Source organism: Sceloporus occidentalis, unplaced genomic scaffold (genome assembly GCF_023333645.1).
Source record: "Sceloporus occidentalis isolate IW3139 unplaced genomic scaffold, rSceOcc1.0.p SCAF_67, whole genome shotgun sequence".
Taxonomy (NCBI): Eukaryota; Metazoa; Chordata; class Lepidosauria; order Squamata; family Phrynosomatidae; genus Sceloporus; species Sceloporus occidentalis.
The window spans coordinates 4,200,190-4,216,724 of record NW_028317047.1 but is presented as its reverse complement, the minus strand read 5'-3'; the positions used below and the strand labels follow the sequence as shown (position 1 = coordinate 4,216,724).

General features: G+C 38.5%; 1 protein-coding gene across 1 annotated transcript in view; it reads right to left on the bottom strand.

The window, feature by feature from the left end:
• The window catches only part of LOC149286666 (protein C-mannosyl-transferase DPY19L1-like), a 33,992-nt gene extending 22,734 nt beyond the window's left edge, over positions 1–11,258 (bottom strand). Inside the window, exons 1-9 of the mRNA XM_089493847.1 lie at positions 11,242–11,258; positions 10,928–11,015; positions 9,155–9,292; positions 7,278–7,398; positions 5,310–5,403; positions 4,682–4,739; positions 4,342–4,433; positions 2,829–2,928; positions 1,957–2,034 (exon numbers count right to left, since the gene is read on the bottom strand). Of these exons, the coding sequence (XP_089349973.1) occupies positions 1,957–2,034; positions 2,829–2,928; positions 4,342–4,433; positions 4,682–4,739; positions 5,310–5,403; positions 7,278–7,398; positions 9,155–9,292; positions 10,928–10,948 (702 nt within the window). The 5' untranslated portion in view covers positions 10,949–11,015; positions 11,242–11,258. The remainder of the gene's footprint in view (positions 1–1,956; positions 2,035–2,828; positions 2,929–4,341; positions 4,434–4,681; positions 4,740–5,309; positions 5,404–7,277; positions 7,399–9,154; positions 9,293–10,927; positions 11,016–11,241) is intronic.
• Between the last annotated feature and the right edge of the window lie 5,277 nt (positions 11,259–16,535).

Here is a 16,535-nt window from a genome sequence, read left to right as displayed (position 1 = left end):
TATTTATACACAGCTTGCAAAATGACTGTGGATTTCTTGCTTAGGATATGTGCAGATGCTTAAAACTCCACTTTGTATTTTGCAACACCCCCAGAGTACATTACATTCACAGGTCACATTTTGGAGGATTCATGGGCCCAAATGTGGCCAATGGTAGAGGTGACGGTGCACACGCAAGAATTCTATTCAAGTATGCGTGGTAAGACATAGACCTATGTGGCAGCCATATTTGCATTTTTTATTTTAGGCATCAGCACCTGCTTACATTTATTAGATTAAGGCAATATACAGTATCTCACAAAAGCGAGTACACCCCTCACATTTTTGTAAATATTTTATTATATCTTTTCATGTGACAACACTGCAGAAATGACACTCAACACTCAAAATAACTCAACACACAGACATTAATGTCTAACACCTTGGCAACAAAAGAGAGTACACCCCTAAGTGGAAAATGTTCAAATTGGGCCCAAAGTGTCAATTTTGTGCGGCCACTTATTTTTCAGCACTGCCTTAACCCTCTTGGGCATGGAGTTCACGAAACCTTCACAGGTTGCCATTGGAGTCATCTTCCACTCCTCCATGACAACATCAGGGAGCTGGTGGATGTTAGAGACCTTGCGCTCCCCCACCTTTGTTTGAGGATGCCCCACAGATGCTCGATATGGTTTAGGTCTGGAGACATGCTTGGCCAGTCCATCACCTTTACCCTCCGCTTCCTTGGCAAGGCAGTGGTTGTCTTGGAGGTGTGTTTGGGGTCCTTATGTTGGAATACTGCCCTGTGGCCCAGTCTCTGAAGGGATGGGATCATACTCTGCTTCAGTATGTCACAGTACATGTTGGCATTCATGGTTCCCTCAATGAACTGTAGCTCCCAGATCATTATACTCCCACCACCATGCTTGACTGTAGGCAAGACACACTTGTCTTTGTACTCCTCACCTGGTTGCTGCTACACACACTTGACACCATCTGAATCAAATAAGTTTATCTTGGTCTCATCGGACCACAGGACATGGTTCCAGTAATCCATGTCCTTTGTCTGCGTGTCTTCAGCACACTGTTTGCGGGCTTTCTTGTGCATCATCTTGAGAAGAGGCTTCCTTCTGAGCACTAACAGGCTGACCCCCCACCTCTTCAACCTCTGCAGCAATGCTGGCGGCACTCATACGTCTATTTTCCAAAGACAACCTCTGGATAGGATGCTGAGCACGTGCACTCAACTTCTTTGGTCGACCATGGCGAGGCCTGTTCTGTGCGGAACCAGGCCTGTGAAACCGCTGTATGGTCTTGCCCACCGTGTTGCAGCTCAGTTTCAGGGTCTTGGCAATCTTCTTATAGCCTAGGCCATCTTTTTGTAGAGCAACAATTCTTTTTGTTCTGATCCTCAGAGTTCTTTTCCATGAGGTGCCATGTTGAACTTCCAGTGACCAGTATGAGAGTGTGAGAACAATAACACCAAACTTAACTGCTCCCCCTTCATACCTGAGACCTTGTAACACTAACAAATCACATGACACCGGGGAGGGGAAATGGCTAATTGGGCCCAATTTAGACATTTCCACTTAGGGCTGTACTCACTTTTGTTGCCAAGGTGTTAGACATGAATGCCTGTGTGTTGAGTTATTTTGAGGGGACAGAAAATATACACTGTTATACAGGCTGTACACTCGCTACTTTACATTGTAGCAGAGTGTCATTTCTGCAGTGTTGTCACATGAAAAGATATAATAAAATATTTACAAAAATGTGAGGGGTGTACTCACTTTTGTGAGATACTGTACTTTCAAGTAAGATTTCTAAGCCAATCTTGAATTTAAAATACAGAGCACTGTGGCTCTTCATCTTTAAATTGGCTGTACTATTAATATAATAGAAACTAGAGAGTCTTAACTTCCGGTATCTATACATGCCCACTGTGAAATACTAAGATAAACATAAAGGAATTCTCACCATATGTGTATACAAGATATTCAAAATCTTCTCCTGGTCAATAAATCCAACAATATAAATGGCAAATAACGAGGCGATCTGATATTAAAAAGGAAAAAAAACAACATTGTGAGATAAACACAAAATTCCAACAACCATTATGATCTGGTTTCTGATTGAACCAAAAAGATTCATGCTACAAAAATCATGTTATTTTTTATAAACACCAGCTAAGACAGGAGACAAGGTGTACATTTATTCGGTCATTTATTATGGAAGGAAATCCAGGGGTTCGGTGCCACTGCCTCAAAAGGCTTAATGAATGTATACCAATATCCCCCAAGTTATCCCAAATACATATTTTTCAGGAGGGCCAAAAAGGCAGGGACAGGGAATAAAGACAGTTTTTGAAAACACAGTGACAGATATGAATTCAATGAAACGGATTGGTGATGCAATATATGCTTCAGGGAAATATATTTTAAAGCTGGTCATTATCCAGCAATTAAATTTTTATTATGTTTTGTTCATTACCACTGTAATTACTTCTACCAATTAGTAAAATGTAAAAAAAAAAAAAAAAAAAAATAATATATATATATATATATATATATGCACTATACTTTTGTTTTTCCATGAAGCACTGTCTAGAATTTGTTTCTGAAGCAGAAGTATAATCTGGCCTGGGGTGGCATTCCATATGCCACCAAAAATGGTTCCTTCTGTGCTTTGCTGTGCTACAGCTCAATGTGATGGTTACAAAGGAGATCGCAGATCTGCGCAACGGTCCCATTTATAGCACAGTGTTCGTAAGAGCTCAATCCAGCATAATGGCCACATGTGGGGGGACTGGGAACAATGTCCTAAACAAGCCTGCTGTTATGAAGTCTTACCTGAGTTAAAAGAACAAACTGTGCAAACTGCCAAGGAAGCATGAAGAACACATTTGAAACACAAAGCGCAATCAAGCTTCTTCTACCAACATTGGGTGTCCTTAAAAATAAAAAATACCAAAATATAATCAGTATCCATTAACGTAAAAGCTGCACATATAATACACGTAAAACATCATATTAAACGGATTACAGTTTTAGATTGAGAACATGTGTATGTGACCAACATGGGCTCCAGAAAACAGAGATGCGCTTTGTCTTGTGTGGGCACACGCCAGGGAGTCAGAAGCACCGGTAAGTTTGCGGGGTATAAGGCATTTCTGTAGGCTGCCCCGGTGCGGGGAACTCTGATCTCTGACAGCGCGATAGACGCAGACAACCCCGGCTGCAGCAGAAGTTGTCTACGCGAATCGCGTAGAGCTCTACGCGCTGCCTGGACTAACCACCGGGGACTCAGAAGCACCGGTAAATTGGGGGGGCATAACACAAGAGGATCCAGGTCCCCTGCATCGCTGCGGGGGATCTGGATCTTATTCTCATAATCAGACCTATTCGAGGTCTGATTATAAGACGACCCCGATTATAAGACAAGGGGTATTTTCCAGAGCATTTGCTCTGGAAAAAAACCTTGTCTTATAATAGAGTAAATATGGTAATACGTAGGGTCTACATAATTCACAATACATATAGACTTGAATCATTAATTCTTTAATATGTACCTGGATTACAAACATTTCTCTCTATCTCTTCCTTCTCTCTTTTGTTGTCCGTCTCTCCCCACTGCTTTTTTCTTACCGCCTTTTCTCTCTGCTCTCCTCTTCTCCCTTTTCTCTCTTTGTGTGAACCACATTACCTCTCTCTTTCTATCCTCCATCTTTCATACCATCCTATCTAGTTTCAATCCCTGCCTCCTGTCTCCTCTTTCCTTTCTTTCTTCTCCTCTAACTCCCTCTTTCCTCCGTCACATTATTCCTTCTTTTCTCTGCTACTGTGGTACTGCTGGCTGTGCTTCCTCCCTCTTACCTTGAGCATAGCCGTTTCTTCACTATAGGAGTTGCTGCCTTGCTGCTGTAAGGCCTAGACAGGAGACTCAATTGGGGTCTCCACAGACCACCGCAAGTAACTGTCATGTTAGGAAACACTCCAATGACATCAGGTTTGGGCATTTAAATCCCCTGAATGTGTTGGCATTCGGCTAACATTAGAGAAAGGATGCAGGTCAGAACACAAAGGACACCTGTGACCTGTCCTTGTGGGAATTGTAATTTTGGGGGGCGAAGCAGGGATCAATCACAATGAAGCATATTCTAAAATGTACTAAATTGAACATTTCAAGTCCGAATATACACGCAAACTAAATTTTGATTTATTTTCTCAAAAGTTCATTTCAGTTGGTAAACAGAACACTTCATGGGCAAATAGTTACTTGGTGTTATTTCAGTTGTGTTTTTCACATTTATTGTATGTCATACACATGAAAAATCAACAGAGAGCAGATTATGAAAAAAAATACCTTAGGATGTACGTCAAAAGGAACATCTGAAGAACAAGAAATGGATATGAAAAACTCTCTCGAAGAGGTGGAGTCCACATCACACGTGTGCACTTTAAAAAAAAAAAAAAAAAGCAGAAGAAAGATGAAACAAAAAAAACAAGCAGCTAATGTGCAAGGGGAGCCCCCCTCTACACCACTGCACCCTTTCCACATAATAAAAACAAAGTATGTGTGTATAATATATATATATATATATATATATATATATATATATATATATAAATCAAACGTGCAGATCATTTTAAGACAATAAATACTTATAAGTTATAGTTCATCAGAGCGAAACTGAAATACTTACTTCACCGTGATTGAAAAAGAAGCACAAAACTGTCACAAAGCCTCCTAGTCGACTTCCACTGGAAAAATAAAATATCATGTTTAATCAGCATGGACTTTTTAACAGCCATTAATATGTTAATATCTTAAAAGCGCTATGAAAACTGAACATAATATAAGCCAAAAGTGGCACAAAAAACAGACCATTGAAGCTGCAGTCTGTTGCAGACTAAAAGGACGTTTACTTTACATATACGGTATATTTTTTCTGCGTGTCTAAAGAATACATACTTAAGTAGTTTAACATGCGTTTTTACATAAAGATGCCGGAGTATCCATTTACAAAAACGACCACTGGTGATCACAGGGGACACATAATTTTTATTTTAAATACATTTTTAATCAGGAAGTACACAATCTGGGAATCAAAGATGAACAGTTTCCATATACCACTAGTTAATGTGTGAAAAGAAATATAAATATTAAAATATATTAATACACTAATTACACTCTATATAAACAAAAGTTTAAATACAAGCTCTATAAAAAGACAGCCATTCATATTTTAAATTAGAATTAAAAAAAAAAATTATAAAAAAAGATTTTTTTTTTAAATGTATAAAAATATATATAGGGCAATCTAGGCTTACCTTAAATATGTACCATAAGTGTAGAACAATGACATCATCATTCCATTTAAAATAAAAATCATGGTGACATAAAAATACGCAGGATCACCAAGGCCTTAAAGATAGAAAATAGTCATTAAGCAAGAATATCATAAAATATACGTATTAATTAAAATATAAAGCAAAATTTAAGATTATCAAAACTTTTCATCTTCCAAGATCTCATCACAGCTTCTTTTTAAAGTTATTAACAACATTCTGCGATAAAACAGTTTTTGCTCTGAAAAAACCCTCATTTTATAATCGATAAAAATCGATTCAACTAATCAATAATGAAATAGGAGTTTGATTGCTGTTAACAATTATATATATATATATATATATATATCTATATAAATAAAGTATACCTAAAAGTTAGGTGCTTTTGTAAAGAAAACATTTTCTAAGTAAAAAAAAAACACTCAGTGGAACAGATATACTGCCACTCTGCCCCCAAGATGTGCCCCCCCCTGAGATATGCTGCCACTCTACCCCCCCAGATATGCTGCCACTCTGCCCCCAAAATGTGGCCCCCCCTCCTCTAGACTTACTGGTGCAGACTCCCCGGGGTCTTGCAGGGCCGGAGGACATCTACGCAGTACACGTATTCAACTTCTGCGACTCCCGGGACTCCCCCCGTGGGAATTCCTGGCAGTGGAGGTCGTTTATGCTCGCATCGCTGCAGCCGGTGAACGTCTGCGCGATGTACGTTAATCTTCCTTGCCGGCACCGGAAGTCTGAGCAGGGAGGCTGTCTGAGTGCATCGGAGAGTAGGATGCAGGTCCCCTGCACCGCTGCGGGGATCTGTATCCTAACCTTGCTGCCTGCCCGGCACCCGGAACTGCATGTCCCGGGTGCCGGGCGACATGAATTGCGCATTCCTGCACTAAACCCCGAATATAGGCCGCACCCCCATAAAGACTTACAGTGGGGGGGAAAAGTGCGGCCTATGTTCGAGCAAATACTGTATATATATATATATATATATATATATATATATATATATATATATATATATATATACATATATACACACACACACAGTTAATTAATTTTTTTGGTGTGTTTTTTTTTTGGGGGGGGGGTCATTTTTGGGTTCAGCCAAGGAAATCCCGAATTTTCAGTCCAAAATTTTCATTTCAGTGCATCCCTAACCATAATGTTTATTAAATACTTTTCAAATAGTCAGAAACAACACTTTAAAGGAAACAGACTGGTTCCAACTATTATATTTTTATTTTTAATGCGTACATTCCTTTATTACTGGAGTTAGGGAATTCTGTCTCATTATATCCTTTCACTGGCTGCTTCCACTGAAACCAGGTGTATGCCCAGTAGCACTTTCATTTAAGTTAACAAGAACTGGGCTCCCATAAAAAAAAAAAAATAGCAGCCAATTGCATGTATAATAGCAAAACATCGGTGTTCACATAGCATACATGTGATTAGCTGCTGCTACTCCCACTTACGAATTGGTGTTCTACTGAGCATGTGCAAGACACATACCATAGTATACTTCAGTGGGCACATCCAATGAGTCATTTTCTAACCTAAATACCTAGAGTGCCTGCATACAGCAAAACGCACTGGAGTCTGTGTAACGTGGACTTCGATATGCACTTAGCATGCGTTATCTTATTTACCCACTACCTTCCTCTGCTCATACATACCGTATTTCAGGGGTAGTAGAAGTATTATTAAAGACTCATCTACAGACACCAGACAAGCCAGAAGGCTTGTTTTTCCCTCAGAAATCTCATGGTGCTTTCACAACCACAAGGGATTCTGGGTAGGCACATGCAAATAAGGTTAACAATTATCACCTTTGCCTCTATATCCACTTAATACCGTTTTTTGGAAATATAAAAAGCTCATGAGCCAAATCCCTCTACAATCATGTTCTTAGATCCCCCCCCCCCCAAGTTATCGCTACCAAAAAAATTTTTTTACCTTCACAGCTATCGACAGGACTAAGATCATCTCCACGGTTTACTTTCCAACATATCTTTGTCTGAAAACCTAGAGAGTTCATAGTCGTCGTATAAATACGATACCAACTAGCCAAAATTACCTGCGTAGAAAAAGATTAGATTAGGAGTGAGCTCATTTCATAGGATTTATTTTACTGGCCTGCCAAGCCAGTTTCCCCAAAAGCAGCCTTAAAATGTAGAAATTATTTATGTAGGTAAAACTTGGAATACACAATTTCCCTGATAATTAGTAAATGAACAAAGTACCGCAATACACTAAAAGCTGATTCTTAAATTATTGAATAAATATTAAATTATACCGCTTCTTAAAATTTAAGTATTAAAAGATTGTTGTTGCAAAATAAAATGAAATAGGTGAATTGCAAATACAAATATAATTTTGTTAATATAAATTGTATTTACAAACATACTGTAAAAGGTCTGTCTCATGGTCAATAAACTATACTAACTGCTTGATATAGGAAATGTATAGCAGATTTATTTGTTTAGAACAGTCATACATATAATAATGTATGCCCTATCAAGGAGCGCATATATTCTGAATTGATGAGGGGTGTAAATGAGTTAAGGTGAAATTAAACATTTCATTTCATAGACGTAACTACACATTATCAAAAGACTAACCCCTCCTGTACAAAGCAAACTAAATCATGGACTGAGATGGATGGCCACTTATATGAACAAATCCGAAAAAAATACCAGAGCTCAATACCAAAACTACTGGCCTACATGAAATAAACAGGAACACAAAAGCTCACCTATCACACCAATGCTCCGCATACAAAATGGGCCAGTATGAGCATAATCTCTTTGTGTTCTCAAGTAGCCACATTTACTTAGCAAGCACCATTCATATTGTTTCCAAAATATTTTCACAAATTTATATTGATTTTAAGGTTGAAGGTTAGAAGCCACTGCCTCGTTTCTTCGTTCTGAACTCCTAAAAAAACGGAAATTGGCTAAAGTGGATAACGACTGTCCACCGACTGTACAAATATTAATTTAGGCTGGAAATGCCCCATGGTATATGTGCTCTATGCATTATTGCCATACCTGGGAACTTCTGGGTTCCGGCTACCCTTCCTTTGCGGGACGCGGCCAGGACTGCACAATGACGTCAGCGGAAGATCCCGCTGACGTTGGTGGGGCGGTCCCGTTGACGTTGGTGGCGTGGTCCCGTTGACGTTAATGGGAGTTCCTGCTGACGTTGGCGGTGTTCCCACTGACATCGGGGGAGTTCCCGCCGACGGCAGCAGGAAACGCCCCAATTTAAAGGAAAAAATAGGAGGGGAGCAGTGCTCACCCGTCATTCTCCGGGTCAAACCTGGAGAGTTCCCAGGTATGATAATTGCTTGTCAACTCATTCACATACAGCTGACTTTCTGCCGCTGCATCTATTGGCAAATGGCCCAATCATTACCGCAATCTCTCCTTTGTCTTGCGCTTTAAGTAATAAATACATTTAAAAAGAAAAACTAGTGACAGAGAGTGGCACATCATAACTGGACACAATGAAGACATATGTTCCATAATTACAACTATAATGTATTATCTTTCAAATTCATTTTTTCACTAGGTGAGTAGACGCCCATGTGACACAATCTAACTTAATGCAATGTAATCCATATTATCAAGTGAAAGAAAAAGATAACCCATCCAGTAAATGACCATTCCATTGACGACATGAATAAATGAGGATGCCTCAAGGAGGGGAAATACATAACAAAAATATAATGCACTGAAGCATTAACTATAAGTTAAACTCTATTTGACCATTTCTTAATTAATCCAAGAGTGCATACAATACCATAATGAAGTGTGTGCATAATAACTTACCTCAGGAAAGAGATTAAACCTCTTTAAGGTATTTATCACATTAGGATATTCAGTCACATTATCATTCATGATCGCCAGTAAACCAGAGTAATATGAAGAAGCTTCAGTAATTGTCTTAAAATAGGAATAATAAAGGCCCTGTAATTGCAAAAATAAAAAGTATGAATAAGCCGAGTTGCATACATCACACATAACGTCAAAATATTTTGGATTACATCATTAGGAATTGAGATGATCATAATCAAAATGTTAACATGCAGCAATTTAAGAAAATAAAATAATAAGGCAAAGGTGGCTGATGCTTAAAGTATCTATATTACTTACGTAGCACATGAATTGTGAATAGCCAACCCTTGCATAAAGAGTGGTGCCCACCATGTATAATGCATAGTTTAACAGCAAAGTGGATACTCAAAATATCTCACTGCTTTACTTACACGACAGTAGAAGTTCACTGGGGTTTACTCTTCAAAACGTGAGGTAAAACCACAACTCTTCTACAGACATGCGGTTTAGTGAATAAGCACCAAAATCAGTTTATAATTAAAGTTGCAAATTGGGGAAAAAACTCCAAATGTGTATTTAGGTATTTGTTCTGTTTTTGGAAACACCTCATATGCCTGGTAGTTTCATTTATCTTGGCACTTACAGGGTTAAATATGAATGACGCGCATCGCTGTTTCTAAACCAGATTTTTGTTAAATTGTGGTATGCTGGGAGTTGCGTCCCAAAAAGAAAAAGAAAAACTGCTAAACAAAAGTATTTTTTGAAAGTTGACATCCCACAGTATTTTACTGGGGTCATTTTAACAATTTTGATTTAACCATTTTAGTGCCAGCTTGTCCTAAAAACATTGCAGTAAAATTTCACTTTCAAAGTTCGGTTTTTTTATTTTTACCAAACCCATTCTGGGTACATGAAATTACTAAAACAACTTGTGATTTGTATTTAGAAACACCCCCACCCCCCAGAGTACAGGAATACCCCATATACATGGGCACGTTATGTCTCTTCGGCATCGGGGTTCAAAATGGGAACATGTGCATTACAGTTTTCAAACATGGAATTTTGACAGATTTGCTGGGTCCACGTCTCATTTGAGACACAGAGGTCCCATATTTAATTTTAACCCCCTAAAATGATATATTTCCAAAAACTAGACAGCTCAAGGAATCTAGTTAGGGGCAGCAGGGACACAATTGAAGGGAGGAGCCCCTTTGATCAGTCCTGTAGGAGTGATGTTCCAGGCAGACCAGCAGCAGCAGAGCCCCATACAAAACTGGTATTAACCCCTAAAATGCCATGAATGGCTAAGGGAATTTGACCTATGCGTTACCTGATATTTATACCCCTGTGAAACATCAAGTCACGGTTGAACAATTTCCTGTTTCTAGTCACAAAGGTATACTAAAAAAAAATAAATGTAAAATATCACTAGGAATATACTTCAAATATATTTTTCTGATATGAATTCATAGGGCTGCCAATAATTGTGGCACACATATATTCAACCTTTTTTTTTTTAATTGTTTCATATCCATGAGAGCAGAATATTTTTGTGTATTGTTCTGAATAAAAGATCAAAGGTTTAACTATAAGGACAATTTTTCACAACCTTCTTCGCTCATATTTACAAAGGGTGCCAGTATTAGTGGAGGGCACTCTTACTGTCCCTATACTTTTAAAAGTTAATAGGGCTGTAACGATTTTCATTATCGATTAGTTGTTGCAGCCCTAAAAGTTAATAATCCATGTTTTGATAGAGCCACTTACCATCTCAGTGCGAAATGCCATTTCTCTTTCCAGTGTTGAAAGGTGAGAGAAATGCCGGTCATTTTCAAAAAGTGTTGATATATGGCTCCTGTAAAGAAAATTAAATAAATAATACTCATTGACCTAAGTTTAACTATTCAAGCGAGTCAGATTTTCCAAGCAGAAGAAACAAAATTGGAATACGAAGGTCATGTATATAAAAATATTTTAAAGATCTGCATACGGAAAGAAAATAAAAATATTTCTTGTTAAAATTTCCATGGGGTTTTTTTTTTTTTTTCAGTTTTTAATAAAGACAAAGATAAAATTCTTACCAGTGTAAAATACCTGCAAGGGCAGCTGAAAAACAAACAGATAATATTAGTAGGTAATCGCTCAAAAAACGGTATCATTAATGTACTCGGCTTTATACTATACTTGGAAAATATATTACAATTTATCATATATTCCAATTACTTGTTCATCAAGCCAAGGCTGGAGCAGACTGTCAGTAAGTATATCACATGCATGGAGATGTGTTCCACCAAATAGCTCGAGGGCAAATAGCAGGTAAAGGGGCAAATCCATATGGAGGGATTCTGCAGAATTTCCCCATGCAATGGCAAGAAAGAAATCACTAAAACATGGACAACACAGCTATCATATGCATTTAAGCGGCTGGATGTTCCCTTCATAAAGTATATAAAATCAGAGTATATCGGAGAATTGCAAACGCTGACTTAGGCTAGGTTTCCACTTGGTTTTTTTATGCTAAAAACGCCCATAAAAACGCCAATAGCGCCACCTGGCGTTTTTTTAGTGGAAAAACGCAGCAGCCAGATGTTAGCTGTTTTTCAATAGGAAATCGCAGAATGCCATATCCACTTGGCGTTTTTCTGTCTGGCGTTTTTTCAGTCCTCTTTGGCGTTTTTCTGCTTTTTGGGGCTCTGTGGCAGTTTTTCAAAATCGCAGCATGTTCACACTCTGGCTTTTCTTTCAAGGAAATCTTGGCGTTTTTCTCCAATAGAAGTCTATGGGAGAGAAAAAACGCCATGAAAAAGCCATGTGGGTTTATTGCCTTGGCGTTTTTTATGGCGTTTTTTCCACAGTTACAATGCAGAGGATGGACCCAGTATCTGTGTGTCCTACGAGAAATAGGCTGGAAACAAACAGTTTCACACAAAACAAAGTCCTGGACTGGTTCATATTGAATTTTACACCATTTGGAACAAACATGCCATTACAAACAAACATACCCGACGCATCAACTGGATCCTGCCTGCCAAAAGCAACAGCAAACAATTTGCACCATCATTTGGGGCCAATCTTCCTAGAGGAGCAGACATTCGGAATAAAGCATGCCTTACAAACCACAGAAAAGAGACAAAGGGGTCTACCAAGTAAATGACATCGGGGGCAGATACTTGCCATTTATCCTAATCCCTTTTAGCTGGGTGAAACTTCTAACTTGTAAAGGCTGGAAAAACTGCCTAAGGTCAAAAAAAGCAATTTCCACAGAAAGGCTAAAACGCCAGAAAAAACTCCAGAAAAAAACGCCAAAACGCAGAAAAATGCAGTGGCAGTTTTCTTGGCGTTTTTCATCAAGAAAAAAAACGCAGGACAAAAACCCAAGTGGAAACCTAGCCTTATCCATTCTGTATTAGCACAGACATTGTGTGACATCAGGTAAACATTTCTAATGCAAACAACCAGGCTTCACAATCTGTTGAAACTCCTGCATGCCTGGAGGTCGCTCTAGTAATTCCACAGTTTGATCTTCACAAGATTGCTTTGTACATTTTATCCAGCTGTTCCCAGTTGTTTACTCCTCAAACAGGCCAAAATACTATTTCAGCAGTGTGCTACGGGCCAAAAAGCATGCCTGTAATATAAGAGTTTGAGCTTTTTTCTGCACAATTCTTCTATCAATACAAGTGATCAGAAAAATGTTACCACTATTAAATAATGAAGGACAGACTTTCCCCACTACCTGAAAGTAGAGTGTTCCCAGGAAATGGTGTAAAGTGAATACGCAACAAATATGCAATTTTTTCTGTAAAAAGCAAAAATCCACTTTAGGTACTAAAAAGACAGGTGTTAATGTAGGTCGTAAAAGTGAAGTGGCGGAAAGCTAAAGTCCAAAAAAGCTCAAGATACGTGTATTGGCACAAACAGCAGAATGGGCATTCATTCAGATCACAACAGTGGATCATTTTATTTTAGATTTCATACGCTTGCACCTAAGGTTACACATTTCCAAAGCTTCTGTCTCGCAAATTACATCTCTGTCATTTTAAACACTAACCAGATATAGAAGTGTTAAAATTCCCCATACTTACAATTACTGTCCATTTTCAAACAATACTAACTTTCTATTAGGACACGTGTTATACGGAAATATAAAATAGCATTACCTCTATGTAACATTTTCCTGAGAAATGACAACTTAATGAAACACGTATATGATATAGAAGTATATGAGAGTTTGCAGCACTTGTCCACAATAGGATTTAGTATACCTTTGTATACAAGCTAAAGAATGAGTCTAGCGCATGAATGAGTCAGGGAACTAGTATCCATGGATGAGCGTTGTTGGGGACAAAACAAAGAGAAGGAAAGATAAATTAGAGAGAAGTACTGGAGCAACAGCAACCCTATCACAACACCAGCTGGTAGACCCCCTGGTACAAAACCAGGGAGCAGATAACTCTCTCATTCAAACAAGCCCCCTGTGTCACATGGAATAATGGGCCAGCTAATTTACGCTTTATTAAAAGGCGCTGTGCACTTTTAAGGTACAGCGCACCTGCATACGATGACATATCTCCACGATTCGTTCATCTATTTTCAGCGGAGATAGTGCTATAATTTTACGTGGTTTTTCTATTTGGACCCATTCTCGTTAACATTTTTATTAGAGATATTGCAGGTCGTTATAGCAAGCATACCTTGGAACTCTCCAGGTTTGACCCGGAGATTGCCGGGTGAAGCACCACTTCTCCGGGATAAAACTTACCAGGACAGGTTAAAGGATCTTAACATATATAGCATGGAAGAAAGACGTGACAGGGGGGATATGATAGAAACATGACCAAGGAAGAGAGCTTATTTAAAAGAAGAAATAGAGCCACAACAAGAAGTCTTAAGCTAGAAGGGTAAAGGTTTAAAAGTAATATCAGGAAATATTACTTTACTAAAAGGGTAGGGAATGCATGGAATAGCTTTCCTGCAGAAGTGGTAGCGATTAATACAGTAATTATTAAGTTTAAGCAAGCATGGGATAGGCATAAAGCTAAAGTAGAAGTAACATAAGGCCACAGGGAATTAGGAAAGTATTCAGAGGTTGCGCAGACAAGATGAGCCGAATTCTGTCATCACTGTGTGATGTATGTAAGTGAGTGTGATGTGTGTTATGTTTTTTTCTTTCTGGAAAGTGAAAACAACACTGCACTATATCATGGGTAGCCACCAGCACGCAGCATTGAAACTTTGAGGTCTGAAATTTGGCTTTATGCACAAAATTAGGCACCCGGACCCAAAACCATTAAACATCACTGCACTAGGAGTATTTTATTAATGCAACTGCTCTTGCCAAACAGAGTCAGACTTGTCTGGCCATATAAAAGTTCACCTGGGCACTAATAATAGCCACACTAATACCCCAAAACAGAAATTTGGCCAGCTCAGAGCATGACGACTCACTCTTGTGAAGTTGAGTCAAGCCAGGCATTGTGCTCAAGCCAATGTTGGTTTCTGCGTTATGATGCAACGTGAAGCACTGAGACCTGATTGGGGTTTGTGCGCAGTAGTGTAGCTATCTAATGGCACAGATGATGCCATGCAGAAATGTCTGGACTATTTGTTGATATGACATATGGGTGCCCGATAGGTTAGTATATCATAAAGAATAAACACATTGTTCAGTATACCAACAACCTAAACAGTGCTTTTTCTAAATAAAAAAATGACAAGCCTACCATGACAATGAACAGCCATGTCCTTTCTTTTTGTACATTCTTTTACATATAGACCAAAAACACTATAGGGGACAGACTGCTATGTTAAGCAGTCATCATAGCACCTGGATGGATTGTGAGCATCCATAGGATACATCATGGAAATGGTCACCTTAAAAATAGACAAGTAGTGCTTTCAAGTGAAGGGTTTCTCTTCAACTGAAAGTTTACTAAAATGCTTCACTGACAGCTCAAAGAAGTAAAAGCTGGCCATTACATTCAAAGATAGAGTCATACAAACCAATATTGTTGTTTAATCCTCTTACACTGTCTTAAGTGAATTCACATTGCCATTCCTCCTTTTTCACACTGTCACATCATTCACAAACTAGACGATGAAGTCTTTAGAAGCTAGGTAACCATAGCAACACCAAAGTTTAGTTCTCCACAACTGGATTTTATTCACAATACAAAAGCATCCCCCACCACTGGCACTGTTAAAAACTTTTATTACCGCTGCACACTTTGGACATTAGTAACAAATATTCTGTTTGATGTCTCCTTAGTTGGCAAGAGTTTAAAAAACGGACACAGGCAACTTGGCCTTTTCCAACACCAACAGCATTAATTTGTGAACACATGGAAAAGCACTGCACACAATCCCACATTGTTGCCCTTCAGAGAAATCCTTTGAGGCATGGGGGGAAAAAATAAGCCTAAAAGTGTTCTTAACTTCTGGAATCTGGAGCCTTGAGATTAAATTTAAAGTTTTAATAAAATTAAACAAAAACCTCCCGCCAGTTATAGACTGTTCCTGTCATATAAGACAAGGCTGCATAATTTTAGGAGAATACACAAGGCACTTTTCGACTCAAAATGGGGAGATGAGTTAGTCTTATACCCTGAATGCATATGGTTGGTAGAAGCATAATATGATGTCATGCAAGGCAACAGAGGTCACCAGCACGGATAACAGCATTTTCCCTCAATGCTATTAATGCTGATTATTATTGTAATAAATATTTTTCACAAAACTATGTCTAAGACCAGAACGCCCTCTGCACTAACAGAGGATAAAGAGAAAGACTTCATGGTTTCAAATACACATTAGCATTTTCCATCTTTAAACCAATGGCAATATTATACAGACAGTAGGGAAATTTTCCATACAGAAATAACTTTCGCCTACACACCTGCTTAGCCTCTGGGTGCCAGGATAATTTCTTTTTCATGGGAGGCTGGTCAAAATTGCCATAGCTTTGATATAGTTAGAGTTAGGCGACAATATAAGAAGATTATCATTTTCCAAGCTAGCTAATTGAAAGCAAACCGTGCATTTAAACCCATAATATGATGATAGCAATCCACAAAACAACTCTCCGTTATTTTCTCATATATGCCAAACCAAACAGTAAACTAAAACTATACAAGTTTCTTAAAACCTCCCACCCCGTAATGGTACGTGCCCATTATTAAAATGACTATAATATATATATATATATATATATATAATTTTCAATACTACAAATCTTACCAAAGAGGAGGATGGTCCAAGTCTTTAGGTTAGCAGCCTTACTAAGACCCTGACAAAAGAAAAGGCGTTCGGTTGTTGTCCGTTGTTTGGGATGGTGGGGATCAGTACTCCAGTGGTGTGTCCTGTTTCTGGCTCTTGT